We start from the raw sequence: 13,395 nt of genomic DNA, 5'->3' as shown, positions 1-13,395 counted from the left end.
AACTAACAAAAGTGAAGACTAAAACATGTGTAGTTCCTAGCGTCATCAATTTTAAATGGAGAAATTGTTTAACATAAACTCCTCAATGCTGCAGAAGGCATTTTTGAGTAGGAGTTAGGACCTATTTTATGGCATTGCTTTAACCTGGTAGTGCCAAGCAGTTTACATGATGATGTGTTTACATGTTCGAGCAACTTGTTGTAAAAGAGTGGAAAGTAATAGTTTATGGACAAACGACTCCTTTGAAATCTTATACTATAGGTCTAAAAAAGTAATTTTAAATAGTAATCCCATATCGCAGTAATTTATTGTAAAAAGTGTGAAATTCGGCCACTTCGTCTAGGGAGTCCAGGACAGATTACAATAATACAATTTAAAAATTTTTAGGGCTTTAAATTATACCTATAGCATCTCCTTATTCAAATATTAACATAATATTTTTAAAATAACATATATTTTTGAAATCCAAAGAAAGAAGGTTTTTGCTTAATATATAAATATAAAAGATACTCCTTTAAAAAATACAAACTGTATTATATTTTAGAACATTTCCTGGCGATTTAAGGTACACTATACAGCTTTTATATTTGAAGTTTACCCCATGTAATAACCGAGTAAGGCTCTGCCTAAATATAAGAAACAACCCTGTATAGCAAACAAATTATTCCTACATGGGATACCTTGCTGCAAAGACAGGTTGAAAAAATACAGGAATAGAATATGTTCGTGAAACCCTCAGGAAATGCATCCTTAAAAATGTCGGACTAAAAACAAGGAGAATGGAATACCTGAAGTCCATGAATTAATCCATGAAACTGGATAAATGAGATGTTGCACTTATAAAGTGCCAGATAAAGACTGAGTAGATTCATCAGCCAAGTGCACAACCAAAGGTTCATCAAATAAAGATAAGCGAATTACTGTAATTTATGGGATAAATAACTGATTTATTATGCCAAATTCTTTAGCAATGTTCGCCAAAAACATAGAAACTTGACTGGTCAATTATTTTACAATCATTCTACATCAGAATTATTTAAAAATTGATTTAAAAATTAATTATTACCCAATCTACCTACAAATAGTGTAATAGTAATAGTAAACGAAAAAGCAATTGCTTAAAATAATAAAGTAATTTTCAAACAAAAATTATTATTACTGTGACAGTTTGGTGGAAGAAATGGGTCATACGGTATTGAGATTGTTTCATTATTGCATGTTTAAACCATATGAATGCATATGGTATGAATTAAAAGTAAAGTATATTTATATACAGTGCATCACAAAAGTTATGTCTAAATTCATTTAAAATTCAGGGGTGTGTTCGAAAATAAAACGCTCGGATCCGTCGATTTTTATTTCAAGTTGCGCATTTTTGTACGTGAAGTTTCTATATACAGGATTGCTCAAAAATAAATTGCGACCATCAACTTAATTTTTTCAAATAAAAGCACCTTTTTTTATTTCATTTTTGAATTCTAGACGTAGAATTCACGTGGAGTTCTACGTATGTATCATATCCTATACCTAAAGTCAACAGTTATCGAAAAAAAGACGATTCATGTAACAAATGAAAAAAGAACAAAAATTAAGTTAAATGTTCAAAATGGTTGCCATTCACGGCTTGACAATATCCAAGGCGATCAATAAAGTCTCGTTGCACATTTTAAATCATTTCCGGAGTTATGGCGCGCACTTCTCTGCAAATTCTCTCTTTCAAGTCGTCTAGATTATTTGGCCTATTAACAAATACCTTCGACTTGAGGTATCTCCACAAAAAAAAGTGCATTGGTGTTAGGTCAAGCGACCTAGCAGGCCATTCGATGGGTCCTCTTTTTCCTATCCACCGATTGGGAAAGGTTTCATCCATGCCACAATTGTTGTTACGTGGGCATCAATTTTTAATTTATTATATACGCTGAATACAGGTATTTAATGATTTAATTTAAAATTAAATGATGAAAATGTAATTATTAAATGATTTTAGTGAAAGCTCCTTGTTTACACGTTTATGTTTTGTAATATGTATTGTTTTTCAAATTGTTTCAATTCTCTCCGTACACCTTCAGTTGGCTTCTTGTTATAGAGTTCGTGCAAAAAGCAGTGGCAACTTTTTGTCAAAAAGAAGAAAGAGATAATAAAAAAGAACAAAGAAAAAAGCAAATGGCATAAAATCCAAACACAATAAAATGGAAAAAAGACCGTAGAAATACCTGCATACAAACAAAATATCCATACTGTCACCTTTAACAAAAAAATACTAATTTCTTTTAATAAATAACTCTATTATGGCTGCTACGAGTATAACCGCATGGCCCGTCATGCGTCTCACCCTGATCACAAAGCAAATTCTTCTTACATGGCAACTTAACTCTACTGCTACGTCCCGGAACAGTCTTTTTCGATTCCCTGACTTTTAATGAGGTAGTCCGTCTTACCTGAGCCTCTTGGTTATAGTAAAAACTAGAATCGGGATCTATAAAGCAATTGTTATTGAGCATGAGCAAGGACTTTAATTTATCTGTGACAAACCTGCGTGATTGTAGTTATTTGGGTCAACGTATTGGCTATATCTAGGAATTGCCGGAGCGAAATTGTTATGGGAAATATTGGAGTATTTGGATAATGGAACTGGCTGCCTTTGGTCGCGGAGACATTGTCCCATTGCCGTTCTGGTTTCCCTTGGAAACCTTACTAATTCCGGATCCGATTCTGGGCTTGAATCTGACCAGCTGTGATCTGAAAATGAAAAAAGTGAGTCGTAAATTATCGGTTTTCTTTGTTCCAGGAATATTTTTAGAATTCATTTCAAAATCTGCCAAGCCATGTCTCATTTTCATGAAGGTCTTATAGAAAGTACATTGTATAATAATTATTGGGTAACTTTGTAATAAAGAGACTCATCAGTTTTCATATGACAAAAAAATCAGTAAAATTGTTACATAAGTTTTTAAGATATTTGAATTTTTGTAAAGCCTCAAGATTTTTGTTCATCGAATCCACTGAAATCCATTGACAAAGTACTCCGTAATTCCAAAATGATTGCATTTACGAAGAAACTTATAAGACCTTTTTGGAAGAGAAACTCATCAGCTGTAAATTAAAAACTAAAAATCTAAAACTAATAAAATATCAATAAGATAAAATAATTACGCGAGTTTTAAAAATATTTAGATTTATGTAAAGCTTTTGACAAAATTCAAGATTTTTTCCATTCCTTTAAGAAACTGCTCAACAGCTCCGATGGTGTTGTGGATACGATTTTTTTGTGAACAAATTCATTAACTTTCAGATAAAAGTAAAATCAACTACAGGAATTTTCAAAATCTTTAGATTTTTGTTAAGCATTTAACGGTTTCAAGAATTTTTCAGACCATAAAAAAAAAATACTTTATACAGGGTGCCTCAGAACTATGGGATCAAACTTCTGGGGGTTGTTCAGTGCAACAGCAGAATCCATTTGAGTATAGGAACCCATGTCCGGAAATGCGTCACAACGCCACTATGGCCCTAAGACGCGTTAAAATTTATAAAAAACATTAATTACCTAAATAGGATCTGCTGCATTTATTTTTACCTTTTGTACATGATACCATAACAACAATTGTTTAAAATCAACGCTTATCAATGTCATGTTTAAAAATGTTATAGCTTACAATTTTTAAACATTTATTGCTAATGGAAAACTTTACCAATCAAGAATTGGCGGATATGCATTTGACATACGGAGCAACAAACTGCAATGCACGAGCAGCATCGCGGTTGTATCATGAACGTTATCCCGAACAACAGCATCCTGGATACAAAAAGTTTATTGCGGTTCATCGGCGGCTCGCTGAGACAGGCATGTTTAAGACCAAGATGCATGGTACTGGTGTTGCTGGAACCGTAAGAACGGTTGAATTTGAAGAAGAGGTGCTTCAGCGAGTTGCCGATGAACCATCAAATAGCACACGTGACGTCGCTAAGAATATGAATACGAGTAACGCTTCTGTCTGGCGGGTACTACACGAGCAACAACTCCATCCTTACCACTTCCAGAAAGTTGAAGGTATGACTGCAGCCGATTATCATCCTAGAGTTCAATTTTGTTGATGGCTTCTGGATCACATCGTTGCACAACCAAATTTTTTACGATATGTTTTGTGGACTGATGAAGCCTCTTTCACAAGAGACGGTATTATTAATAGTAGGAATAGCCATGTTTGGGACGAAGGAAATCCTTATGCAATTTTTCAAGAAAACATCAGAATCGTTGGTCTGTCAACTTATGGGCAGGCATTGTTGATGATTATTTAATTGGGCCATACCTTCTACGGGAACGGTTAACAGGACCTATTTATCTGCGTTTCTTGGAGGAAGTTCTCCCAGAACTCCTTGAAAATGTTCCACTAAACGTTAGACAGCAAATGTGGTTTCAGCATGATGGAGCGCCGGCTCACTTTGCTGTACAAGTACGCGAATATTTGGCTCAGCGGTTTGGGCACTGTTGCCAATTGCCAGAGGTGGAGCAGTTTCTTAGCCTCCTAGGTTTAACCCGATTTAACGTCGCTCGATTTTTTCTTGTGGAGACATGTAAGGTCTTTAGTCTACGAAACTCCAGTAGAATCAGAGCTAGACTAAATTGGACGAATAACAGCAGCATTTGAATTCATTCAAAACGAGGATCAAATTTTTAGTGTAGTCCGCCGAAATCATGTGCGCCGTTTAAATCGGTGTATTGAGGTTGGAGAAAGACATTTTGAACAATTGTTGTGATGGTATCATATACAAAAGGTAAAAATAAATGCATCAGATCCTATTTAGGTGTAATTAATATTTTTTCTAAATTTAAACGCGTCTTAGAGCCGTAGTGGCGTAGTGACACATTTCCGGACATGGGTTCCTATACTCAAATGGATTCTACTGTTGCACTGAACAACCCCTAGAAGTTTGATCCCATAGTTCTGAAACACCCTGTATTTGCAAAAAATTTGTAAAAATCTTTTTGATATAGAAGCTCATCACCTTTTATATGATATAAAACTAATAAATTCGTTACACGAGTTTTCAAAATATTAAAACTTTTGTAAAGCCTTTGACAGTTCAAGATTTTTGTCATTTTATTAAAGAACTACTCCATAACTTCAAAACAGTTGTATTTCAAAGAAACTAGTAACAATATTTTTGGTAAAGAAACTCATCAGCTTTCATGTGACTACGACTATTTTTCAATCCATTCGGAAACTTCTCAATAACTCCAAAACAGGTATATTTACATGAAAGCTTGTAGCGACCTTTTTGGTAAAGAAACTTATCAACTTTCATATGAAATAAAAACCATTAAAATAACTAAAAGTTTTCTTAAAATAGTTAGATTCTTATTGAATGTTTGTCAATATCAACAAACCATTGAAGATTTGTCATTCCATTGAAGAGCTACTCCATAATTCCAAAACATGGTTGTATTTACAAAGAAACTTGTAAGCAAATTTTTGGTAAATAAATTCATGAGCTTTCATTAACTAAAGTTGTTTTTCAACCCGAATTTTCAAAATATTTAGATGTTTGTATTTAGATGCCTTTGGCAGTATTAAGATTATTGTCATTTCATTGAAAACCTACTCCATAATTCCAAATGGTTGTATTAGCAAAGAAACTTATTTTTGTAGAAAGATATTTTTGGTGAAGAAAACTCGTAAGTTTTCATATAAAACTGGAACGAATGAAGTCATTATACAAGTTTTTTAAAATATTAAGATTTTTGTAAAGCCTTTGACAGTAGAAGATGTTTGCCATTTTATTAAAGAACTACTCCATAATTCCAAAACAGTTGTACTTCAAAGAAACTTATCAACTTTCACATGAAATAAAAACCATTAAAATAACTACGTTTGTTTTTTCATAATAGTTTTTACAAAAATCAAAATATTTTTAAATATTTTGATTTTTGTAAAAGCTTATTTTTTAAAACTATTGTCAATATCGAGTTTTCTGCTATTCTTTGACAAACTTCTCAATAACTCCAAACCTGGTGTACTTTCAAGGAATCTTGTTGGTACCTTTTAAGTAAAGAACCTTATCGACTTTTATATAAAACTAGTGTCATTAAAGTTGTTATAGGGGTTTTCAAAACATTTGGATTTTTCTAAAACCTTTGACAATATCGAGATTTTTTCTCAATTCTTTGAGAAACTGTTCAATAAGTCCAAATTTAATGTATTTTGAATTCCATCGACTTTCATATAAAGCAAAAACCTTTAAAATGGTTATAAGGGTTTTCAAACTATTTGCTTAGAGATTTTTTGCTATAGAGCCTTTGACAGTGTAAAGTTTTTTGTCATTCCATTGAAAAACTAGGGGAAGGGTGAACAAAATGACATAGGGTTTTCAAAAATCAAAATTGTCTATGAACAAAAAATATTTTAACTCTACAAAAGTAACAAAAAAAGACAGGCACCTCTGCTCTATTTTCCAAAATAAAAATCACTAAAAAAACTCAAAAAGAAACTCTCATTTTAAAGTATTTAATTTAAAAAGGTAAAAGTTCGTTTTACCCTCCTAAGTGGGTAAAATGACATACCTATTAAATATTACCAAAAATTTCTGTAAAACATTAATTATCGCAACACAGTTCACAAATAAACATCTTAGTTTTTTTGTCGACTCCAGCACACTCAGCGGGTGCCCATTTCGAACAAGCACAACATTGCAGCCAAATTTCCTTTGCCTTTGACCTTTTAAATTTTTCCACACAGTAAATGCAAGTACAATCTTCGTCGTCTTCTATTAAGAATGAGTTGTTTTTCGATTCAGAGTCAGTGTCAAGTTCCCTGACGCTTTCTTGGCTTCCTCTTTCCCTGGCCTGAGATAAATGGTTCTACTGGAATGGGACTCAGATCGGAGACAGTATAACGGCAAGTAAACTTTTATTTTGTTGATCTGATGTACTGGGGATTACTTTTTGAAGATTGGTTACGTCCTTTAAATTGCCCATCCCGCTTGAAGTTTGTAGAGATAGTGCTGCGGAAGGTTCTTCAGTTAGAGTGTTTTTTATATTTATATTACCTTCAGATTCTGGAATATTTGTTGTCTCTGCTGCTTGAAACATGTATTCTGGAAATACATCAGGATTTAGTGGGCATATTCCGGTTTTAGAAAAGCCGTTGGTTGCAATTTTAAATAGTGGCAGCTTTTCCATATGCTTCAGTAAGTAAGGCACCTATTTGAAATTGCGTTACAACTCTGCCTGGGTGTGCCTTAAGCCACTTGGTTATAGCTTGATCGAAATAGGTTTTTAAGGAACCGAAGAATGAAACATCAAGGGACTGCAGTCGGTGGGTGCAGTGAGGAGGCAAGCAGAGCAGAACAATACCATGTTCTTTGGAGAAAATCAGACCATCAAGGTACTTATGGCTGGAATGGCCATCAACAATTAAAAGCACCTTTTCGTCTGATGAGGTCTTCGTAAACTTTTGAAAATGTTTTAACCATTGCAAAAATACTGGTCCAGTCATCCAATTAGACTCCTGAGCAATGCCAAGAGTCCCTGGGGGAGCATTATCAGTAAGTTCGTTCTTCATGTTTTTTCTGGGAAATATTAAGGCTGGTGGGATAAAATTACCATTGGAACTCATGCAGCAAACAACGGTTATATGGGATTCCCTTTCGACACTGGTTATGGCTCCTACTTGCTTACGACCTGTTGTTGCAAATATTTTTTGAAGCTTTTGTACAGTAGAGAGTGCTGATTCATCGACGTTATATATGTTAAGTGGGTTGATATTTTCTTTTTTAATCACCCTTTCTAGAATCTCAAAAAAACGAGCAACTTTTGGTTTGTTGAAAGCCTGGGCTCTAGCAGCAGATGTCGCCTCTGGCTTACGTAATGCTATATTCGGATTTCTTCTTCGGAATTCTCGCAGCCAATCTTTTCCTGCTGTTTTCTTCTCACGGTTAAAGTTGTGTTGAAAGCCATTTTTAAAAGCTAACTGGTAGGCCAAGCTTAACACATCCTTCCTTGTGAGTCCAATAAATCTTGACTCTAGAAGTTTTAGATGTTTAATTAACTGTCGTTCTACTTCTGGTGGAAAAGTAGGCTTAAATCTACTAAGGCGTTTTTCCCCCGTCTTTATTGTTTTATTTGTTTTTAAAGCATGTCTTCGTAGGGTTGCTTGTGGTACCCCGTAAGTCTTAGATGCCTTTAACCAGCCCATTTCACCATTTGTTCTTCTTTCCTATTTGTTCTTCTTTCGTACAATCGGGGCATGACAATCTGCAATAACAAATAAAAAAATTATTTCTATAAATCCGGCAAAATGACATACTATGTCATTTTAGCCGACAACGCACTATGTCATTTTACACGACTAGAGAAAACAAAAAATATATTTTTTTTTAATATTTGCCTTTGTCCTCTTGTAAATCTCTTATTACTAAATGTTAAAAAAATAGTTTAAATAATCAGTTAAAATAAAACAACTTACCTAGCGAAATGTTGTCTAGTATTATAACCAAATTAAACAAAGCGCGAAAAATATTTTTGCACCACAAATTTAGAAATATCGAGCGTACACCTCCGTTAGTGAGCAGAGACAAACTAAAGTGGTTGGAACCTGTTGAGTAAATAATTTATGATCTAATTTAGCGCATGCGTATATTCTTACGACGTTAGCAAGTTACATATAATAAGTATGTCATTTTACCCCAATATGTCGTTTTGTACACCTTTCCCCTACTCCATAATTCCAAAACGTTTGTATTAACAAAGAAACTTGTAAGGATATTTTTGGTAAGTTTTCCTATAAAACTAGTCAATGAAGTTGTTGTACGAGGTTTTCAAAATATTTAGATTTTTGTACAACCTTTGACAGTATCAATATTTTTTCAACCCATTGAGAAATTTCTTAATATCAAAACGGGTGTATTTACAAAGAAGCTTGTACAAATCTTTTTGGTTAAGAAACTCATCAGCTTTCATATGAAACGTGGCATTTCTTATGAATTTATACAGTGAGGACGCGCCAGTTGGAACAAATTCAACAGTTCATAAAAAACACAAAACAAAAAAAAAGTAAAATTCTCAAATTAATGTTCAAATTGTTGACCATTAACTTCCTGAGAGTAAAGTCGATATTCAAATTCTTGTAATATTTTACTTATTGTTTGAGGCCGGATTTATTGTATTTCGGCTCTAATTCTATTTTTTAATTCTTCTAAGCTTTCAGGTTTATCAAAATAAACTTTAGATGAGTACTTAGCAGGTCATCTAGCTATAAGGTCTGATGATGCTTTATTAGCGAAACATGTCACCTGAATAATTAAAAAGACATTTTGAGACTGAGAGGAGTTTTCATCTTTTTATCTATCCATGAGTTAGCCATTGCTAGATCAAAGAAATGGAAAATGACCCTTACAGTCCATTTGTTTGATCTGGCTCGAATTCTATAATAGCTAATCATTCGGTCTATTAAGTCTATTCCTCCCATAAAATCGTTGTATTTAGCAACAACGTAAGGTCTTTTAACCTGAATGTATTTAGAGTCTTTCTTAGACCACCTTTTACACTCATCGCTAGGTTGAATTCCTAGAGCAGTAGATCCAAAAGTACAGATTTTAGATCATACCATTGTACAACTACTATTTCGCCATCTTGTCTTACAATTTGTTCCGAGCTGCCTCTACCTATCTTGGCCATCGTTTTTTCCGAAGTTAAATTTGCTGCCGCTGGTATACGAGATTTCATAATGTATGTCATTCATAATGTAATTGTACTGGAACACAATATTTCTCTTGTTGACGAAGATATTCGAGAAGTGGTTTTGTCGTGAAATATCTATCGCAGTACACATGACTTCCAGGAAATAATGTCCTTCTAAGGCGAACAACAGCAGAAGGTCCAACACCAAGTTGTTTTACAGAATCATCTGGAAAAGTATCTTTTACTTGATATAATTTAAAGTCTACGACAACACCATCAGGGACAGCAACAACAAAATTTTTCAAGCCCTCTGGATTTGGCTTTAACGAACTACTTCATTTTACAAGTCCAACCACTTTCTCTCTAGATAGCTGCAAATACCCCTGCCATACTGCTTTTATAATAGGATATACTTTCCAAAATTTGTCAGACCTGCGTACCTCTTCAGCGATGCTGCCATCAATGACGATTTTAAGGTTACTTCTTATAGCAAAAAATCTATCTCGAGTCATTGTATCTGCAATAGCTAGTGGTTTTTGCCTAGTAAATTCTGATTTTGGGATATTTTAGACAGGACATCAAACAAACTATTCCAAAAAAATTTTTAATCTCATTAAGAGTCAATTTAAGAGATACTCCTTTAAGTTCAAAGTACCTTGCATTGGTGCAATCACACACTTTTTGGAATAACTCATCTTCAAAGTACATGGCTAAATACGATTTTGCAGTCCAATCATACCGGAGCTCTGCGCTGCATTCACTAGAGGGGCCTTCAAAATTTTGAGGTGCAATAGTATCATCTCTTCTCCAAGACTTTCGCTTTACAGGATCCACAGATTGCTTGGGCATTTTTAAGTTTTCTCTCAGGACACTAAGACGAATTCTATCTTCTTCATCCTCCTCACTGCTGCTTACTAGTTTTTCATTAATTATTTCTTCTTCTTTCCCCATTAAATTATGCATAGTTTGAATTTCTTCTTCATCATCAGACATTTCAATGTCAGAGTCATCATTTCCAATGATTTTTAGTATTTGTTCCAATTTTTCGTCATCTTCCCCTGGCCGAAGCACTCTTTGATTGCCAAAAATTCCTAAAATAAATTTTATTAGTTAATTTAAAATGTGCATGAGATAGACCCAATGTGCATTTAAATGGACGCGAATAACTTAGGGTAATACAAAACTTATTTAATTTTTTTATTATTGTAATGTTATTTAAATTTGTCTATTAAACATTTGCAAATAAAAACTTTCACAAAAATTATTACAAAACGTTAAAAAATAGGCTACATACCATCATAACGAGAACCACGTGCAGCCGCCATCACAACAGAAAACAAACAACTCATTCCCAGCACATGTGCACAATTAAAGTCGACCGAATCGGATTGGGCGGCAGCACCGAAATGTCCAACGTAGTGGATGCGAGGTCTAAGATGTCTAAATAATAAATTAACGAAACTGGAAACATAACACTGGCATGTCCGTTTAAATGGACGACGCTAGGTCCCAGGAGGATAAATATAAAAATTGACGTGCCCGAGCGTTTTTTTCGAATTTTAAATGAATTTGTTCCGACTTTCGCGTCCTCATTGTGTAAAAACATCAGTACACGAGTTTTTAAAATATTTAGCTTTTTGTAAAGCCTTTGACCCTATCAAGATTTTTTTGAATACTACTCAATAGCTCCAAGCACTTTGAAAGAAATTTGTATGAAGCTTTTTGGATAAATGAATATAACGATATTCATTTTTTATATAATTTGTCATACTCACCACTCGCAAAGTTTGAATACTTTACAGGCTCTTTGATATGGGGGCAATTGTTCTTCACCCGATCCATTATTTTCATATAACCGCATGTGATCTCGTTTTTTCTCGCATATGCTTGACCACTTTTTTCCACACGACTCTGATAATTACCAGATTTAACTTTGCCTAAAAATTGCGTGGCCTGAGGTGGCTTAGGAGGTACTCTCAGCACCTTATCCAACTTCTCCACTTGAGATTGCACAAAAGTTTTCCCTTTTGGTTTCACAAATGACCTGAAATTAACACCTAGAAGCTCTCATAATAATTTATTTACTTAAACATACTTTTGCGTTCTTTTTGTCGGTTCTATAGTAACATCTTTGGTGGGCGCCTCTTTTAAAAAGCTCTCGGAAGAGAATGAATTTGATTTTCTCCCTTCTTCTTGGATCGTGCTGCAGTTTTTTGGTTTTAGTAATAAATTTCTTTGGGAAGCATAATGAAGCATTTCTTTGGACTTTAGTGGCCACAGCAGCTCTGAGGTGCTGGTTTTCCTATTGACTTTGCCAGGTATGTTGCAGTATGTGGATGAGTTGTCTGGTGATGCCTGGAAAAGTTCATTTTGTTACATAAGTTTTATGTGCTTAATATGTATAGGGCTATACCTTATTACTTGATTGAAAGGATTCTTCAGAAGTGAGTTTTACACCTTCATCGGAATCAGAGGCATTTCTTCTGAATCTGGTTCGTCCAGGATTACTTCTATCCTCAAGGTTATTAAGAAGACTTTTCATTAATTTATGCTTGGGAATGTTCTTACCCAAACGGCAAGCTTTTTTATTTCTGTATAACGTTTGAACTGAGGAAGTGTTCTTTTGTTTCATTATAGGAGTTTCCACCTGGCTGCTGGTTGGAGTGATTTTTTTGAAGTTTTCAATTATTTTTGGAATTATAATAGTGGTTAATGAGGAGTTTTTGGATTTATTGTCTTGTTCAGGAGATGGTGACTTGGGACGTCTTACAGCAAACTCACTTGAAATGAGGAAAATAGATGATTAGGAAATGAGGTAAAAGTGCATTTTATTATACAAAGGGTGTTTACATAATGGATTTTTCAGTACTGCGATTCCTGCAACAGTTTTTACAAGCTTCCTCCGGATAGTTCCGGATTTTATCCTGGATCTCGTAGGACTGTACTGGTTTTTTCAGGTCAAAAGGGGGTCTGTTGTTATACTTGCTTACAACCATTCTTCTTGCGAAATTTTTATCTGTGTTCATAGCCTAAAAAATAAACGACTTTTGGAGTAATGACTCATATTTTGTCCAATTAGTTCGACCATTCACCGATTAAAATTTCAAATTTTAAGATCAACGGTATCGCGCATCTAGTTTTTTACGCTTTAATTCCCGCGGCCGTTTTGTTGTTGCGGAAATGGAGTCCATTCGCGATTTTATCATCTAATCATCGGGTACGATCGCGCTTTTATAACATTTTGAAAGGGAGGCGTTTTTACGGCCGATCGCATCGAAATCTGCATAGCGAATTCTATATATAAAAGATTTACTACGTACCTGCCGAACTGTAAAGGTAACACTAAAACGGGAAGAATTTTAAACACCCATACCCATCTAAAGCTATGGAAAATATTAACTATTCACTGTCATTTGACGGGTTCTGCGTCAGTGTCAATTTAGATGTGATTTGTTAAATATGGGTGGGAACAGGTAATTTTATTTAATTAAAGCTTTTCAGGTTTAAGAGGTTCCACATGCCACTACAGGATCGGCAGACAAATACCAGTGCTGCCTAAAGTATTTGAAAAGATTATTTATAGGCAAATCATTAATTATTTCTGATTATACTGGTTAACAAAATTGAACTCTTTTTTTGCCACATGAACTTTGATGCTAGTTTTTTATTATATGGGAAATTTTCTATCATCCATGGTTTTTATTTGATAAAAAATA

The 13,395-nt window shown here is 34.2% G+C and overlaps 1 protein-coding gene across 2 annotated transcripts; it reads right to left on the bottom strand.

Annotated features, from left to right (window-relative positions):
* Nucleotides 1-2,264: 2,264 nt before the first annotated feature.
* LOC126742299 (uncharacterized) lies at nucleotides 2,265-13,156 on the bottom strand. Of its 2 annotated transcripts, XM_050448948.1 has the most exons (8): nucleotides 13,000-13,156; nucleotides 12,530-12,708; nucleotides 12,248-12,459; nucleotides 12,093-12,189; nucleotides 11,775-12,034; nucleotides 11,455-11,723; nucleotides 2,533-2,739; nucleotides 2,265-2,476 (listed from the first exon to the last, which is right to left on the bottom strand). In XM_050448948.1, the coding sequence occupies exons 5-8, from the start codon at nucleotides 11,933-11,935 to the stop codon at nucleotides 2,271-2,273; spliced, it is 843 nt and encodes a 280-aa protein (XP_050304905.1). In that variant the 5' UTR covers nucleotides 11,936-12,034; nucleotides 12,093-12,189; nucleotides 12,248-12,459; nucleotides 12,530-12,708; nucleotides 13,000-13,156; the 3' UTR covers nucleotides 2,265-2,270. The 2 variants fall into 2 exon arrangements, with proteins under 2 accessions (XP_050304905.1, XP_050304897.1); XM_050448940.1 differs by having other exon boundaries at nucleotides 12,093-12,459.
* Between the last annotated feature and the right edge of the window lie 239 nt (nucleotides 13,157-13,395).

The sequence above is a fragment of the Anthonomus grandis genome, chromosome 1 (genome assembly GCF_022605725.1).
Source record: "Anthonomus grandis grandis chromosome 1, icAntGran1.3, whole genome shotgun sequence".
Classification (NCBI taxonomy): domain Eukaryota; kingdom Metazoa; phylum Arthropoda; class Insecta; order Coleoptera; family Curculionidae; genus Anthonomus; species Anthonomus grandis.
The sequence above is the reverse complement of the archived record's forward strand: the minus strand, read 5'-3'. Positions and strand labels throughout refer to the sequence as shown.